The sequence below is a fragment of the Pseudomyrmex gracilis genome, unplaced genomic scaffold, assembly GCF_002006095.1.
Source record: "Pseudomyrmex gracilis isolate BER0280 unplaced genomic scaffold, ASM200609v1 scaffold_0, whole genome shotgun sequence".
Lineage (NCBI taxonomy): Eukaryota > Metazoa > Arthropoda > Insecta > Hymenoptera > Formicidae > Pseudomyrmex > Pseudomyrmex gracilis.
The window spans coordinates 3,674,067-3,692,501 of record NW_018020584.1 but is presented as its reverse complement, the minus strand read 5'-3'; the positions used below and the strand labels follow the sequence as shown (position 1 = coordinate 3,692,501).

The window sequence follows — 18,435 nt, the reverse complement described above, 5'->3', positions numbered from 1 at the left end:
ATTTCCGCAAACAAAATACAAAAAATATTTAATTTTCAATTATTATCATCGATGTGTATACTTAAAATTCGCGCACGGAAGTTCGTGACCAATAGAACAACAGAAATCTTCAACACCAAACAAGTGCTTTATAATTCAACAATAGAAATGAAAGAAAAGCGGTAGAAAGAGCGGCGTCGTAAGTTGACTTTGCAAGTTAAAGATCTATCAATAGATTTGCATGATCGTGTAAATATATATCTACTCGAAAAAATCGTCGATCAATGGCGCATACAATATTAAACATTTTACTCGAACTCTCCGACTAGAATAGTCTGAACTCCAGAATATTTGAATAAAATTTATTAAAAAAGATTTTAGTTCAAGGTACGTGTCGTTGAAATATAAATTTTAAAGTCTCTAAAAAACGCTACATAAATCATTTAAGTACTAGAATAAGCGGTAAAAATTGTTGAGTGCAGTTTTATGATACTCTTTCAGTTATATATTCCAATATGATAGAAAATAAAAAAACAAATCATTTTAAAACGCCGATAAACTTTTTCCTGAGCAACCCAAATATTTCATGAAATATTGCAGCTTGAGCAGAGAGTTTTATTAGTATCGCGCGCGTAAAATTGTTCTCTCAGTTGCTAAAAGACAGCCATATATTTTACCATTTTTAAAGCACATCCTTTCTTATCTTTTATTAATAATACAGAAATCATTGCGATCATAACGCGAACAAAGATGGCCATTATATTTATATTAGCAGCGATCGACGCAGAAATCGACTTTCATTAATCATCCTCGTGCTCGCACCGCGATCATTTATTTTCCCCGTTCGTAATCAGAGCGGGATCTCACGAGATATGTATATATCGACTCGTTACGGTGTAGTTTAATGCGCGTATATCCTTTTGAGAAAATCTGCGCAGATCGTCGGATTACACAAAGAGAGATCCTCGCCTTATTAGCCGGCGATTATGTGACGTCGACTTGTCGAGTTCATCAGTGCGCGGGTAATATACATCCACACGACCAGCCACGACAACGACGACGACGGGAACGTTGGCAAAGTCGGGTAAAATAATTGCTCATCGATCGCGAGTCTTGTACGCAGGTGCGAATTTAATAATATACTGCGAAACTCATATTGACGCAGGACCTGCGTGACTCTCTCTTTCTCTCTCATTTTAACGTCATTCTCTGCATCGCGGAAGAAACTTTACACCTTTCAGACGCGACCTCTTATTAGCGAAGAAGATGGAACTCCTGTGCGCGCGATGGAATAATTGACACAATTTCCGCGTAAGATTGCCTGCGCACATTGAACGCGCGCGTCACAAAAGTGTCAAATTGTAATTAAAAACGCTTTGACGCGCGCAAAAATAGATTTAAAAAAAAGTTGGATACGACAAAATTTTATTTTTGTCGCTCTCTGATATCGAAAATAAATTTCTTGCACGGTGTCTTGGTTCTCGCAAGTTTTGTAAATTTATTGTGTAAATTAAGAGTGTATAAAATCGTGATTATACAGATTGAGATAAAGAATGGACAAAATTTAAAACTATAAAAAATGTTATTTTTCCAAGAGTGACATTTGCATTACGAAATACGTCAAAAATGCAAAGCAAATGTGCGCATGAAGTTAACGGAAACCTTTTAACTTCACGTCGAACCAGAATGCGAGATAAATAAACAGGTACGAGCGAGCATAATCTCTCGCTTGTGTGCAGCACTTGTTGCGTGAAAAAAGAAGTATTTTGATACAAATCTGACGCGAACTTCTACGAAGTTATTACGTCGCTGAAATTCACGCGATGCAAAATGTAAAACATGACAAATCCGTGTAGCATAATAAATAGTCGTGTAATTCTTATTAGTTTTTTGCGGTATTTATAATACACTGTAATTACACGTGTGTATTTACAACATGAAATCAACGCCTCAAATACCAATAATAAACTTCAAAAACACTGACTACATAAGTTGATTATATAATTGGATTGTAATTTAATTTCAGAAGAACAAGAAATTCTCTCAAGTTTCTTTTCTTTTTCTCCCACAATATATAGACACAATCTGTAAAAAGTTCTGCACAAAATTTGTTTTGCAAACTTTGAATAATATTGCTAAATGTTGTTTAAATAGCTTTTTCAAAAATGATCATTTACAAAATATCAATAAAAACATTTTTTACATCAAATATTGATAATCATTTCTGATAATTTTTTCGTTTTCATTTTTGCCATTTTTGACGTAGTTAGTATCCTTGAATAGCATTGATATAGAAATATGCGGATATACGATAGTCAGTAACCTCGAATGGAGGACGCAATCTGTATAGATAAATCTAAGGTCAGAGGACACATTTTGGTCGGACGGTGAATAAGCCACTACTTCTCAAAACTGGCTTTTTTTGATGCCATCAAATAACGCAAACTATTGAGATAAGTTCTGATGCGCTTCCGTTTCTCTTCCTCATAACAATACTTGTTACATAACCATTTTATTATCAAGCAAACTTTTCAAGTTCAAGAATATATTATACATATTTTCGAGCGCGCGTTTCTAAAATCAATACAAAGCTTCTAAACAATTTACGTTTATATGTGTAGACAAAATTTAATTTTTTCGCCATTCCACAAATAAAAATGTTACAAACATCTTGTTGTACAAATTGTGACTTTATTTTTTAATTTTTTAATATCGTATCAATCAACTCTGATATTTTATCGCGTACTTCATTAATAAATAAGAAAATAAAGTGTTCCACCAATTCATTTTATTTGTCCGCGTGAAATATAAAATATTTATTTTCAGCGAAGAAACTTCTAATGCGTGTGAAAAATCTGAAAGTTATAGAGAGAAAGACAAATGTTATTATTAACCCGTAATTTCCTCCACAGAGATGACAGTCTAAAATTTCATATTTCTCCCGACAACTGCAAACGTATTTCGTTCTTCTGAAAAGAGTAAACAGAAGCTGCTGTCGCTTTATTACGAGAAAAGAAAAGACATGACACGAAAATGTGCTCTTTTCAGCGCAGATCGCGTGAAAAGACCCGCGCACGCGTTGCGATTAAATAATATGGCTCGGCATCTCTTCAAGAGAAGAAAGACTGCCGGGAAATTCTATTTACTGGTCGTCATTCACTTACCCCAAAGTGGAGAGAAACCCGGACACGTTTCCCTCGGCGTAGAGGCTGACGATATCGCCGAGGTGAAGGAAGCTCGCGGATCCCAAAAGCTCGCCCATCTCGATGCCGTCGTCCTAGAGTCGCTCTCTCTCCTTTCTCTCTCTCTCTCTCTTTCTTTCTCTTTCTCTCTCTCTCTCTCTCTCGGTGACCAAATAGGAGAAACTTCCACGTTGGCCGCTTTAGCTGAGTGAATTATTCATGGCCATTCCTGAGGGAAGCGAAATAAACAATTATTAAGAAAAAACCCGAAGGGAATACTGGTGTAATGAACAAGATACTTGGAAACATCGGAATCGTATTCAACAACGAGAAAAAACACATTATGTGTTTTTTCTTCTTTTTACATTATATATGTAGTAAACATCACAGCGGAAATCTAGAAATTATGAATTATTATTATACAACATTGTTGGATTGAATAAATTATGTTGCATGAAATGATAAAGAATTGAAAACAAAACTGTGAGTTTAAAAACTCAAGAAACACTGCTATATATCTATTTTAACATGATATTTAATTTAAAAAATTTAATTTAAGAAATACGTGTACGTAGTTTCGATCTAATAAAATCTAGTGTACAATATTTTTTTAAGCAAAAAACTGCTGCAGTAAAATGTAATCGACCGAGGGATATTTTTGTATATTACGTACATTTCGTCATTGTTTGTTTGCGAGAAGCCATCACGCGTACTCATTTCGAAGAACATGTCCCGAAAATCACCTCATAATTCTAAAAATGTAACAATAAATTTCTTGTGCTCTTTCATTATAAATAAAACACCTAAATATTTCCATAACGTTGGTCTACCATCGCGGTTGTATATTCGATCATTTATTATCTTAAGAGCTGCACTTTCGCGCCGCTTTTATCATTAAATACGAGATCCACGAATAGACGCTAGTTATTAAGAGGAATGTTCTGGAAAACTTCGTCGAGCGTTGGAAGTCGTTTTGCACGATAAATACTACGTGCTAGCGTGCAAACAAACGAGACTTAATTGTTGAATAATGCCACCCGCAAATTGCCAGATGAAGTTATCCGTCTAATAGATCTGAGACGCGATAGTCAACCAGTCGCAAGAGACGTTTTTCCTTTCTCATTCATGCGAACAGATAGTTTTTCGCGTGACAATACCGCGATAAACATGCAAGTTTCTGATTTTTTGCATGTTTATTTCAGACAAAAATAAAACGAAAACGGATCTCATCCATTTGTCGCTTAAGTAAAGATGTTAATCTCGCTTTTTAATTAAATCGTAACTCGATTCGTCAGCAAAACAATACCCGTGCATACAACGCGCAGAGCGAAAGGATGTAAAATCCTATCGGCCGTGCAATCGTCTGGAAATGATTTACCGACGAATCGCGATACAGCTTTCCGATAAAAACATTTGTTGTTGCAATCGAGTGTCTTCGAACAGAGGAGAAAGAACTTTGTCCGAGACTTTACTCTCTTTAAATTAAATTGACCCTTAACCTTAACGTTCACGTAAACAACCATAAAACCGTAGGTGCAATCCACTACTGGTCGGGTCCACTTTTGCGGTAGGAATCGATGGAACGATGTGCTCTGAGATGTACCGACAACCACTTGATGTAACTCAAGTGCAATCTAGAATTCGTGGAATAAACTGAAAAAAAATCGATAGCATTTGCCGTCTTTTGCTAAGATAGCGGAATCGATAACGACGAATTAACTTTAATTAAATTTCTACTCGGACTGAACGTCACATTTTATTATCGTACAATCCGGCTGTATTTAAAATTCAATTAAACTTACTGAAATTAATCAAGAATAATACATGTATCGAGATAATATATAGATAGATTTATATGATTTATTACATATATATTTTATCTGGAAAATAAACCGAGAAAATATCTGTAAAAATAGTCGTCGTACGTACGTAGAAACAACAATGTATTGGCTTCGTACAACAAAAAAAACTACTAAACGTTTTTATACAGCTACATGTGTTATCTCATACGCGGACAAATGCGCTATTTTTGGATCACATTCATAGAAATGACACAAGAAAGAATTACGTGAGTCTCTCTCTCCGGCTTTCAGTCGTAAAATAAATAATCCGACAACGCGGCGAAAAGTTAATGAGCATCGAGATACACACTGAGAAAATCTTTTCATCGAAAAACACGTGATCGTTCGAAGTTATTAGATCTAATGAAGAAGATGAAACTTCACGTTTTTTATTACACACGTCACGTAAAAAACAAGACAAGACTAAAGAGAAGAACAAGATTCTTTTACTTGAAGAGTAAAAAAAAACAAACACTTTTCTTAATATTTATTAATGTTTATTACAGAAATTTTATTAGTATAGAATTTGTATCAGTATTTATTATAGAAATTACATCAAGACACACTTTTAATTTACAAAAATAGTTTAACATTAAAAACTGATAAAACAGAATAAAAAATCAATAATCTGATGTGCTGAATTATGAAAATAACAGACATCAGAAAATAAAAAAACATATTAAAAAATTAGTATTATCTTAATCATTTCGTGATCATCAAAGTTTTGAACAACTGCATAATTACCGTATCAGCGCGAATATGCGTTTAAAATTTTTGTAAAACATCTGCATTGCGCTATAATAATCCCACGACACGTAATTTCTGATTTAACGACGTGAAAAACCGAGATATTGTTAAAGTTCTCGTGCGCGCGAGAGCGCACTAAAATATTATTTATTAAACAATACCTCGTTGCCACGTGCAGATGATACTACACGTATCGCGTGATACACGAGAATCCTTTCCAGCTGCCAACGATATCACACACTATCTCTTTTTTAGCGGCAGTTTCCTTCTTCGTGTAAAAAAAAAACATTTCCTTTGTTTGGTGATTCATGTAAAAAAAATACGTGTACGTATAAAAAAAGTTCTTTTACGCAGTAATTTAATTATCAGCAAGAGAAAGCAGATAAGATTATTAAGTTTTGAATTCCATATGTTTTCATAACTTATACTGCTTAATTATTGCTGTTATCAGCAAAAATTAATAAACTTTTTAAATTATAATTATATATTTCATTTGCTTATTTTCTCACTTTTGTTAATTGTTTTAATTATATTTGTATAAACATTGAAATTTTCAAACACATTGATTGGTTTTACAAACTGTACACAATTTTTTAGATATATCAAGCTGTGTGTACTTCTAATGCGATGAGAAACGCGCAGCATCGTCTTCGCGCGATAAACGATGCAGCAACAGCCGTCGGGACAATAAACCGCCAATTGACTATCAATATCGTCTAATGAAACCGTATCGTTGCATTGCGATACGAAGGGACACGCAATTCTATCCGATCCACCGCTATTCACCGAACAAAATGCTGCTATTAAACGACATCTAATACGACCTCAACACACGCGCGGCGCATATTACTTACATATATAGCACCCGCGAGAATCATCGCGTAATTCTGCTATACGGTAGAAAAGTTTCCACACGTTGCCACAAAAAGAAATTCCATTATCTAGTGACGACAACGCGGAACGCATATGTATATATATGTACATTTACATATGTATACGCACATATATACAGTAGACTTCCGTAAAACAGGAATTATTTAACACACAGATTCTTTTATACATGCTTATACACTTCCGAATTCATACATAATTCATATTTGTGTAATCTATATGAATCTTGCATAACACGGATATGTAACACAGAATGTATTCTCTGTATTATACAAGGATCTACTGTACATACACACATACATGTACATATATGTATATATTGTATATACATTATAAAAAAAATTCAGACTGCAAATGATTTTCCGCTCGGCAAATCCGCAACGAAAAAGAAGAAAGAAAGAATCGGAATTATCAAAGTTTGCCGAAAGAGATCAAACGGCTACTAAATATTCCAACAAGTTGTTGACAAAGTTTTTCAATGATTAAAACACGTCGCGTCTCTCGTAATCTTCCAAAAATTCGCGAACATAGATCGAAATTCCGCGCGGATCGCGAGCGAAAATTCACTAATTTTTTTTTTATCGAAAGTGCGAGAAACAATTGATCGCTCATCTCGGAGATATTTGATTTGCGAATTTTCAGTGAAATTCGTCGCAGATTTGCATTCGCAAAAGGAGCGAAATGTATGTTTGCGTGTGTTCGTCACCGTGACAAGTGCAACGAGCTTACAGTCCAGGGTCGTCGGTGTGCGATGCGTCAACCTGACGCATTACGGCCTACGACACACCTTGACCTCGGATTGCCACAAGTGGCCCCGAAAGCCATGCGCAAGTGTCTAATTTCAATGTGCAAGGGGATATCGGGTTTTCATGAATATTATGCAAGCGAGTCGACGGCGACTTCTCACGCGAGATATGTCACAATCGAGATCCGGTCGTTACGCGATCCCGCGGCGACCTCATCTTCTAAGAAAGACCGTTCGATTGTAGGGGAATTCCTTTGGGTTTTTAGGATCAACGCGCGCGACGATTGAAATATAGATATACAAGTACACATACATCAGAGCGGGGCGCGCTGATGTGATTCAGCTCTCGCGGATCTCGCGCGAATAATTCAGCAGAGAGTCGACTCGAAATATCAATGTCATCGTCTGAAATGCATTATGCATTCGGGCACATCAAGTATGTATATTGACGAGAATAATCGCGCGCAGTTCTCCGAAAAAAGACTTCTGACATTTTTTCCCCTTTTCAGATTAATTTCAAGATTATTCGCGTCGAACAATAACTGAAAATATATTTCGCGATTAAACAATCGCAAGAATGGGTCAACAAGTAAATGGACTTTCGTAAGATGTGATATACATAGACGTATACTTTCCTTTTTGTGGGAGTATTCTTGAACTTCAACAGCTTTTAAGCTGTACTACACATATAAGTACGCCGCGTTTAAAAACCTCTATTTTTGGACAACTACTCGTGACACAAATAAAGCTACGACGAGTCGCGAAGACATTTCGTCAAGACCGTAGTACTCTCTTTTCATACATTAGATCACATCTTTCTCTTATATACAAGTTAATTGAAAGTAGTTTAGTAAGTACTTTCAGTAATTTTACATATAAGTGCAATTGAATTTAATAAAAAAATATTTTTCGTAACGAAATGTTGCGTTTCAGAAATGTGGTAGAAATCGAACGTAAAATCAAGAAAAATATTTTCTCATTGAATTAAGCATTAAAAGATTTTACCTGCTTTCGATCTTAATCATTGGGTAAATGTTTAAAATTCTTACATCAACTCGCCACGTTTTATCGGGACATAAAAAGAAGGAAGCAAGCGCATTATCCGCTCGCGATGTCATTAACCCTTACGGATTTGTCGTATACACGTCTGACCCGTACCGGTTGGTCAATGAAGCATTATATCCGTTTTGCAGAGAGAACTCCGATGCGGTAATGAAAACCCGTCGAACTGCCGCGTCCCGGAAACTTCCAATCGATACGCGAACAGCCCCGGAATCAAAATAAAGCAAAAAATTCTCCTTACAGAAGTGGGATAAGTGCACGTCTGTATTTTTCTCTCATCAAAGAAAATTTCTATCTCGGGAAAGTATTTTTAGAAACCGTGAAAAGTTTTGAAAGTATGCTTCCGGGTGTTGTAGTTTTCGTAATGCATCATTTATTATCTCGCAGAATCGAAAAGCATAAAAATCATTCATTTTATATTTCTATTATCTTTTCACATTTTTCACGAGCGAAATATAAAAGAGAAATAATTTTTGTCGCGATATTTTATCTTTAACATAAAAAAGCTTCACCTTTTATATTTAAAGTAATACAATTCTAGTTTACTCACGCTATTTAAGTTTTTTTTCCATGCTCCAATCTCTCTGCTTTTAAAAAATTAAAAAACAGGACAAGAAAAGTCTCTCGTGGTAAAGAGACTAATTTAACGCTATGACCGTCTCGCTCCAATTTTTCATCGACATGGGAGGTGTTACAGAGAGTAAGCGTTATACAAACAAACCTCCCAATTAAGCCACTCGGTACTAGACGCGAAATGTAAATAACTCTCACCGGCCGCACAACTTTTGCAAGCTGAGATTTCACACACAACATACATACGTGTCAAATCCGGGTTGTTCGCGCGTCTAAGAATCACGTTCGCGATAATGAACGTGTCGGAAATGCTAACGATAGAACACAAAACGACGGAAATGTGTGCGCACTGTGTAAACATCGTTCTCCCTTTTATCTTTTTCTCTATCGGCAAACTCGTTAACATCGGCAAAAATTGACCCCGCGGGAGATGAGAAGTTCCAAAGTAAACTCCCTTTCCGCGTTTTGAGAGAAGAGAGAAGAAACTTCTGGAGGAGGAAACTCCGAGAGAATTTCCGAATTCTATTTAAAAATCAGAAAATGCACACACATCTCTTCTGATCTCGGGTACGAAAATATTGACGCACAAAAACAGCTGCGCCCGTCCTTGCACGAATTTAAAAGCGATATATCGCGTTTGAGACATCAGTTGTCAACGAATGATCGATCGTGCCACTTTGATGTACATCGATTTATTTTCGAAAGAACATCCCGGATTTTTTTTTTTTTTTCCTAATGCGCGATCTCTCTTGTGTCAATGAATGAAGTCAGCGTTTCTTTGCGGAAGCACCGAAAGGCAATAACTTCAGCAAGACGTTCAAAAATAAAACTTGTTCGAGAAACAGAAAACGATTCGAATATAATGCGGAAGAAACTGGTTTTCCCGACCTCCGATATTCGACTCTGACATTCGCAATGCGTTTCGCGCGCGCAGAAAAACCGTTGATTTAACTTCGTGCGGAAAGATCGCGAACGAGCGAAGAGAGCGAGCGAGCATCACCGCGGGGCATCAACGCGACCGATCGAAACGTCCCGCGTCATTAGCGAACCGACCGACGACGGCCGATGAAAGCGCCGGTTCGCATCTCATTAGCAATAATCGAAAAGCTCGCACAATTTGACGAACGATTTGTCGTGGTAAACGGCGCGTGAAAGACGCAAATCAAAATCGTTTACTGCTCGTGCAAAAATACGTGCCAAAAAAAGATGCAATCTTTTTGCGCCTTCGCGTTCGCACTTCCGTTTGTATTCCGCTCGCGCGTGAAACAAATGACATCTCGGAACGACGTTCGAAAATCGAACGCGCGCGAGGTGGACTCTTCGGAGATCGAAGGCACTTCGCGCGCTGCGAATCGCGCTGCGAACGAGAGCGAAGAGGAGTGCGGAGGGGAGAAAGAAAACAACAAAAAAGTGTTTACTCATTTCCTCGCGGCGGTGGCTGTGGACTCTCCTCCTCGTCGCTCGGCTTTAGATGAATCGGATCCTCTTGTTGCGAAAGCACAGCCTGATGCGATGATACGCGATTTCGTCTGTTCTTACGCGTTAAAAACGCCGCTTGCACATCCGTTTCTCGAGTCCGAAAATTCTCTCTTCGCGCGAGAAACGGACCGGTTGGCAGATTGCTGACGGTCTCCTGGTGATCGGTGCGCGCACGTACACACTCCGATTTTGATACGTGTCCGTGAGAATGTGCGTGCGTACGCGTGAAGCGCGTGGTGATAAATCAAACGGTAACGATCGGCGCGACGGATTTACGGAAGCTAATCGCAATGTATCTACGTATCTCTCTCAGCCTCGCATGTCTCTCCGCGCGGACAGCTGCCGCCACTGACAAGTGTCACTGGCACGTATACGCGGATCGAAATTGACGGTGTCAACACGCAAGACGTAACAACAAACCCACTCCACCCGATGGTCCCGACACGACTGAGCGCGCGCGCTCCGCGATGGTAAACGGCGCGCGCATGCGCGCGTTTCTCTCTCTCTCTCCACGGGATTGTTTCGTTGATCACTGCGCGCGCAACTCTATCGGTCGATTCGACACACTTTTACCTTCAGTTGTATATCGCAGCAGGGCGCAAGAACACGGTCGCTCGATTGATTTTGTATCATCAATCGGTATATTATTTAACGTTGAAAAGGAAAATGGCGTTCGATAGTGTCTTTATTATCAACTGGTATATTATTGTCAACAAGCTCAGTTCTCCTGACGACGGTCGAGGGAAAGTTATTCGCTTTCATTGTGTGTCGTTTTTACTCGAGCAGCCGACGAGTCGTCACAATTCGAAATATTTCCGCAAGTATCTGTGAAACTCTCCAGAAGACACCGAACCAGCACGTGAGTGTTTCTTCATCGAATTTTTCCGATTGCAACATCACATATCAACAATTTTTATTTAATCTCGATTTATTTAACATACAAGAGCTATTTGTGTCAACATTGCGCATCCAATATATATAGCTGTATTTTATTGACGTATATATATAATATATATATATATATATATATATATATATATACAATACATATATTATATATATTATATATATATATTTATATATATACAATAGACTTTCGATATAAGAAATATCGAAGGATAGCCGAAAACTCGGAAAAGTCTATCGAATGCCCTTTCCAATAGTGATGTGCGCGCGTTTGCTCGCACACATGCGCACTGACACTATCACTGTCGCGCCGTTACATCTGAGCTGAACAAACTCTAAAAATACGATCCCATAGCACATATTTCTCATGTAACGCGTATTAAACTGCAACGTTTGATATTTCAGTTGGAATATCCGTGAGAAAGATACGATTTGTTACTGCGGTACGTGAAAGAAAAATACGCTGCTATGGGATCGCACCTTGACTTCGTATCGCAACGTGGAACGGGACGAACTCAAAAAGAAACAACTGTCTAGGTGAGAATACATTTAAAGAAAAAATTCTTATATTTAAATGTTCTTATATCGAGAGTCTAGTGTAAGTAAATCTAAATGACACTGATATGATCACGTTATAAGGAATTTGTACAAAGAGCGCACAAGTACAACACTACTCGATTTGTTCGTAACTGCATTCAAAAGAACCGGTCGTAATTTTCAACCTTCGTGACTGTAAATCTTGTCTCATCTACGTTCTATAATATATCAATAATAATTTTCTTCTCATTTTGTATATATATGCGTATACAGGTGACTGCAAAAAATGTATACGAGTAGCACTATCGAATTGTTTCTTCAAAAATTGTTTCAAAAACAAAAACAAAACAAAAAGACTGATCTTTATATTCCAAGAAAATTATCAGTACTTTTAAAGTTTGCCACAAATTTTTAAAATATTTGGCGTCAAATACCCTGAAACATAAAACATTTATTATAAATTGTTTCTAAGAGGGATTTCGAGTCTATATTATTTCAACGTTATATACAGTATATTTATATATAATTTTATGTATTTAGATAATTAAATATATTCTCTCTAAATTTTTGCTACTCTATAGATTTTTCCCAGAACACCCTATACATTAGGCTTTGTTGGGGAGATATCTAGCGCGGGATATAAAATATGTTCCCATCGTACACTCCGTATGATGTGTGTGTTTTATATATATATATAATATATATATATATAAGTTACAAATTTTCTATAAACACGTATTTCAAGGTTTCTTTTTAAAGGGTACTTTTGTCTCGTCGATATTAAATTACAATTGTGACTTCGTTTTAAGCGGCAGGTTTTATATCGATAGTATCGATTCGCACGTCGAACGTGACATTCGTGTTTCTTCCAATTTCTCGTCGTGATTCGACTCGCTTTTTGTAGGTGAACCCGACATACCAAAAAAAAAAACCACCAAGCGACGTTTAATCCGGTCTTCCCTCTCTAACGCGATTGATTAAATGGCGTGGTTATTTACCACCGGGGAGTCAGGGATAAATCGAATACACTGGACTGGCATCGCACAATAATAGATCACAAATTCTGTGAGCGTATCATACGATACAAAATTACTTTGGAAGATCACAAATTTATTTTTTTATTTTTTTTTTCTGGTTTTTTTGCAAAGCGCAGACAATTGTCCAATTCCCGTTTATCACAAATTTTTATTGTATGCGTCATTCTCTGCTCGAGTTCGTCACCAAGAACCGACTGTATCTGCGTGGTGCTAAATTGTTATCACTATCTCGTTATTATTAATCATTATTGTTACTGCTGAAGTTATTATTTTACCGTTAACAAACATCTTGCGTATAATAACAACGGAAAAAAAAATGCTTCTCTTATAAGTATATATATATATATATATACTCTCTATTCGGGTTTTTTTATCTCGTCAATATACTACATATATATATATTGTCTTCGTAGTACATACACACGTGCGAAATACAACCTGCGGTTTATAGACAATAAACGTACGGTATGCGCACACGCGTTTGCACGTGCATATTAGATGTGTATAAATAAGTCTAATCTAGGCTACACATGATTATACATACGAGATATATATATATATAAGACGAGTCACATTGAAAAAATATATGTATGTGTTTTAATCAGGGAGGAAGAAGACGCGCGAGAGCTACGTGCGTATGTGTTGTATAAGCACATGGATATGTATTGTTCGTTCGGGATGATGGGGGACCGAGATTGTTCGACTGTGCAAAGACATTATTCTTGATACATCTTCTCTTTTTCTCTCTCTCTCTCTCTCTCTCTCTCTCTCTCTCTTTCATTCGAGTATGTAATTCGCGAATCTTACACACACTTACATTTTCCTCGCATACTCGTCAAGTCGACGATTTTCGTTCGTTCTCATTCGCCATCAGCCTTATTCACCATCTTTCTTTTGTTTTCTCGTCTCAATTCACATGCGCTTTTAGTATACTACATCACGTTTTCATTTCAACGTGTTGCTGCCGTACGCTCCATCGCAGCACGAAATATTTACGAGCAAGACAAGTGCGTTTACGTTTTAAGCGTGCTGTTAGTTAGCACCCAAAAGTAAGTTTAGGTTCACTACCCCGAAAATTCGCAAGCTGCCGGAGTACGAAACTTCCGGACGTGTATGTACAAGCAACCAAGAAGTTACGGAACGTATTTATGTATCGTGATCCGCGCACCGGGATCTTTGTCGCTCGCACGTCGAGTATATAAATCTTAAAGTAATGATCGCGATCTATTTTAGCAGTTTTTTTCTTTTTTTTTGAATAAACCGGAGAGATTTCTGCGTCGTTTTCCCCGTTTTTTTTAATCTAAACTATTTGTTGTTTACGATATATGTACACACGTGTTTCTTTCCATCTTCGCACGATAGGGTCATATTCATTCTGCGACAACACAATTACAGGAATTTTTTCGGATATATAAATATTACACACTTAAAAATAAACGTAGATATATTAATTGTAAAAGAGGGTAAAATATATAGGAACAATCTAATAACACAGTTGTTAACACTAGCCTATGGTTGAGTCTATATAAACTCGCTTGTTCTCAAGAATTTAACCGCGATTCGAGGCGGTTCCAAATAAGCTTAAATAAGATAAATTAAAAATTACTAAAAGAAAGCAACAATATGCATTAAAAAAAAAAAAAAAAAAAAAAAAAAAAAAAAAAAAAAAAAAAAAAAAAAAAAAAAAATAATGTGTCGTGAGATGCAAAACAAAATTTTGATAACACAAGAATATAAATAACATAATATAAATAATAATAAGAAGTATTCAACAAATGCTTTCGATCGCTACTCGACTTTAAATTACATCCATATGCAAAAACAGAAACCAATACTTTTTTTTTGCCTCATATAAACGCTCATTAATAATGCGAGATAATAATAATGATGGTCCAGAGATCAAGAGAAACTAATACTACAGTGTGTGAATACCTGTCTCTTTTACATTTTTTTTTTTTTTTTTTTTTTTTTTTTTTTTTTTCATTTAAGTTATAGAGTTCTAGAATGCGTATGTGTGTGAGTTAACATTAATACATTTATACCTTATAATTATAGTAATAATTAATTGTAATTATTCGCGCACGCACGCGTTAAGCTTTTAGTTTATAATTTACAGAGTACACCAGAGTGTGTCATATATTAAGTTAAGGGATTCAAGAAGGTTCAGCAATGTGTGTTATGAGTTTGGTGCGAATTGGAGCGTTTCTTCCACTTTTCTCTTTCTGTTGCTTTTCTCTTTTTCTGAACTTCACAGTCACTGTCACACATTTACATATAATACTGAATCTACGTAAGGTATTTTCAGCCAGACCCAAAGAGAGATATCTCCGCGTTGCACAGCATCGTGCGCGCAGCAGCATTATTTGCTTCTCAACTTCTGCCGGTATTCGCTTTATCCTTGAAATAGCGTGATATTAATGTCTATTTTAACGCGCAGATGTCTGATCATGAATGTTCCTCATTTATGAAGCTATTGACGAGCTATAAATCATGTGCTGCTATTAACTCTTAACGGCGTCTTTTCATTCTCTCTCTTTCTCTCTCTCTCTCTTTCTTACCATTTGAGAATAGGAATAATTCAATATACATACATCCCTCCTAGAATTATTGATATTGTACATATTGTGACAATACCAGTAATTCTCGGAGTGCCCGTAATAACGGGTTCTCTGTTAATAAAATCTCGTTTTTTTTTTTTGTTTTTTTACAAATAGAAGCTTTAAAATTTTTTATACAGTCAGAAGCGTGTCTACGGGATTTCTTTGCTTATGAACAAGCGTAATTTACAAATAATAGATTCACCGTTTAAGAGTTAATACGCACGCTGTTACATAATCGCGGACATTTGTGTAATTTCTGTGAATCGGATCCTTAGATCCGCGCGATTGCGTATAAAATAGTCCCGACAAATCGCGTTTGTCTTTGCACACGGTTCGATATATAATATATGTGTATATATAGATATATATTTAATTGCTCTCTTTGGGGGATCAACAGTCTTTTATAAATTCGCGATCTTCTTGGTTTGATGCACCGGTGTGTCGTACATGGGCACGCACTTGTAATATTGCGCCGGATACGACGCGTACGACGTTTCCGATGGTGACAAACGTCCGCGGAATCGGTTACGCACGATGTGAATTATCAGCAACAGGCACAGTAGCGCAAGTACGACGATTAACGTAATTGGCACTGTACCCCAGCCCCGACTGGTAATTTGGTTGATCGCATCGTTCTCCTTGTTAGTCTGAAACAAATGTAACAGCAACGAGTTTTAAATTACCTTGTTCCAACAGATTCCATCTCTTAAATGTGTACTTGATAATTTAATTATAGCGCATATATTATTCGGGACATAATATTCGAAGTTATATTTTAAAAACATGAGAAAAAATTAAAGTAACGCGTACACATTAAAGTATGTACACACAAGTATATTAAAAAAATCAATCGTGTGAGAACTCACCGTGACAGGACACACAGGGCAGCAAGCGCCCGGTTTCGGTGGCAATGGATTATCGCAGGCAACCGAGCAGATGGTTTCCTTGCAATTAAGCCGCCCGCCAAGCTCGCAAGTGCACGTGGTGCAGCTGTTCGGATGCCAAGTCGATCCCTCCGGACGCGTCTCGTTCAAATGATCCGTGCACGAAGCTCGACAGCGGCATATCTGCAAAAAAATGAATTACGCGAATAATTTCTAAACACACGCATAAAAGAAACACACTACAGTTTCTTATTCGCGTCTCTTGTTCTAAGTTGTTTTGTTTCTCCGTACATTCTGTGAATACTACGTAGACGTAAATGTTGTACTTACGAAGCAGCCGCGTTTGTTTGTCTTGTATCCGTAGCTGCATCTCTTTCTGCACCCGAGCAGAGGTGGGCAACCAATGGCGGGCGGCTTGCACTCGCAGAGGGTGCAGTCGTTCTCATCCATGGCGAGACCCTGTTCGCAGTGGAGGCTGCAGACGAGCTTGGGGCAGATCCTTTTGTCGTCCAGCGAGCTTTCGTTTGCCGCGGGATAATGTGGCAGCGTCTGACAGGCGCACACTGGGCAACCATCCTCGTCCTTAACGAGGTCGCAGTTCAGTCCGCAGTCCGGCAGATCCGGACAAACTTTGTAATCTTCCGGCTATGAGAGACAAGAGTCGTCAGTTTCGCGAGATATACAGAAGCCGGTCGCGTTAGCGCGGCGACGTTGCTGCGAGACGAGAACACCGGAATTTCTCTTATCCGAGAACTTTGTCGCGATACCTCTGAGAAGAAACCTTCTCCCACGCTGCAGCTACGTTTCCGAGATAAGAGAAACTATGATGTGTCCCCGTCTCTCTAGCCAGGTCACGGTTGGAGGAAATCCAAGCAACATGATGCCGCGAACGTTTACATTTAGCCGGGCTTGATAGTGAACGCTTGACGGTGGACGAGAAATACGTATACTACCGAGGAGATTGCATTGTCATTGTAGCACATAATCGTCAGTCAATGCGAAGCAGTTCTTGCATCGCTTGCATCGCTTGCATCGCTGCAACTGTATTTGTGCAGTATCATCTTGAATGTTATTTACATTCTAAGACTCCTTTTCAGAGCCAGATTGTCGGATAAGAATATTGATTGAATGTCAAATCAATGCAATCTCTTCTAATCTCTCTTTGTATTTATATTAGTTTTAATCACGCGCGTTAAATAACACAGTCCACGCATCCGTAGTTTACTATCAAGTCTGATCGAACTTTGTCCACTAGTTTCTTCGCTACTTCCTTACCATATCGTCGGCGCACTCGCAGATAGGACAATTATCCTCATCCGTGCGGAAGCCGTGGAAACATTTCATCTTGCAGTCGTCCAGGGGCCTGCAAGTGTCGCCGGAACGCTGATCGAAGGTGCTGTTGTTTGTCGGTGGTGGACAGTGAGGACAGCACTCGCCAGGATCAGGCGGTATCGCGTTTTCGCAGGATTTGCACATGGTCATCTGGCAGGACGCGATCCCGTCCTCGTTGCAGACGCAAGTGCTGCAGTCATTCTGCTTCCATTCTTCGCCAAGTTTCCTCGAGACGCCTTCGTGAATACAGTTCTGCGGCTTCTCCTCGGGTTTCGCCCAAGAAATCGGGTCTAGAAACAGAAAATAAAGTGGAAGGTAGATAAAGAGTGTCATTGGGTTTAAAATCTAAACGTGCCCGAGTCGAAATTTTGACTCTCTGATGAACCTCTCATTCTACTATATATAGGAGTTACGATAGTAAAGTAGGTTCAATTGCAAGGATAAAATTTGCTCCTACTTTCAACCTAAAAGTGTCACAAATTTCCATTTTTTCCAAGTTAGGTTTAAAGTAGGTTCTATTTTTGTAGGAGCTAAAGTAGTAAAATAGGTTCAATTAAAACGTCAATAAAAAAATTGACGGGGATTCGAACTCGAGACCCTTCGTCGTATTTGCAGCTCCTGCACTCAGTCTGCAAGACCA

General features: G+C 37.8%; 2 protein-coding genes across 14 annotated transcripts in view; both read right to left on the bottom strand.

Moving 5' to 3' along the window:
* Window positions 1–10,936, bottom strand: part of LOC109851819 (inositol 1,4,5-trisphosphate receptor) — a 39,358-nt gene extending 28,422 nt beyond the window's left edge. For all 9 annotated transcript variants that reach the window (XM_020422290.1, XM_020422333.1, XM_020422314.1 and 6 more), the window contains exons 1-2: window positions 10,439–10,936; window positions 3,144–3,390 (exon numbers count right to left, since the gene is read on the bottom strand). In XM_020422290.1, the coding sequence (XP_020277879.1) occupies window positions 3,144–3,241 (98 nt within the window). In that variant the 5' untranslated portion in view covers window positions 3,242–3,390; window positions 10,439–10,936. The remainder of the gene's footprint in view (window positions 1–3,143; window positions 3,391–10,438) is intronic.
* Window positions 10,937–15,651: 4,715 nt separating this feature from the next.
* The window catches only part of LOC109864002 (cysteine-rich motor neuron 1 protein-like), a 208,806-nt gene continuing 206,022 nt past the window's right edge, over window positions 15,652–18,435 (bottom strand). For all 5 annotated transcript variants that reach the window (XM_020444773.1, XM_020444764.1, XM_020444791.1 and 2 more), the window contains 4 exons: window positions 17,739–18,085; window positions 16,794–17,108; window positions 16,446–16,646; window positions 15,652–16,226 (listed from right to left, as the gene is read on the bottom strand). In XM_020444773.1, coding sequence (XP_020300362.1) covers window positions 15,981–16,226; window positions 16,446–16,646; window positions 16,794–17,108; window positions 17,739–18,085 — 1,109 coding nt within the window. In that variant the 3' untranslated portion in view covers window positions 15,652–15,980. The remainder of the gene's footprint in view (window positions 16,227–16,445; window positions 16,647–16,793; window positions 17,109–17,738; window positions 18,086–18,435) is intronic.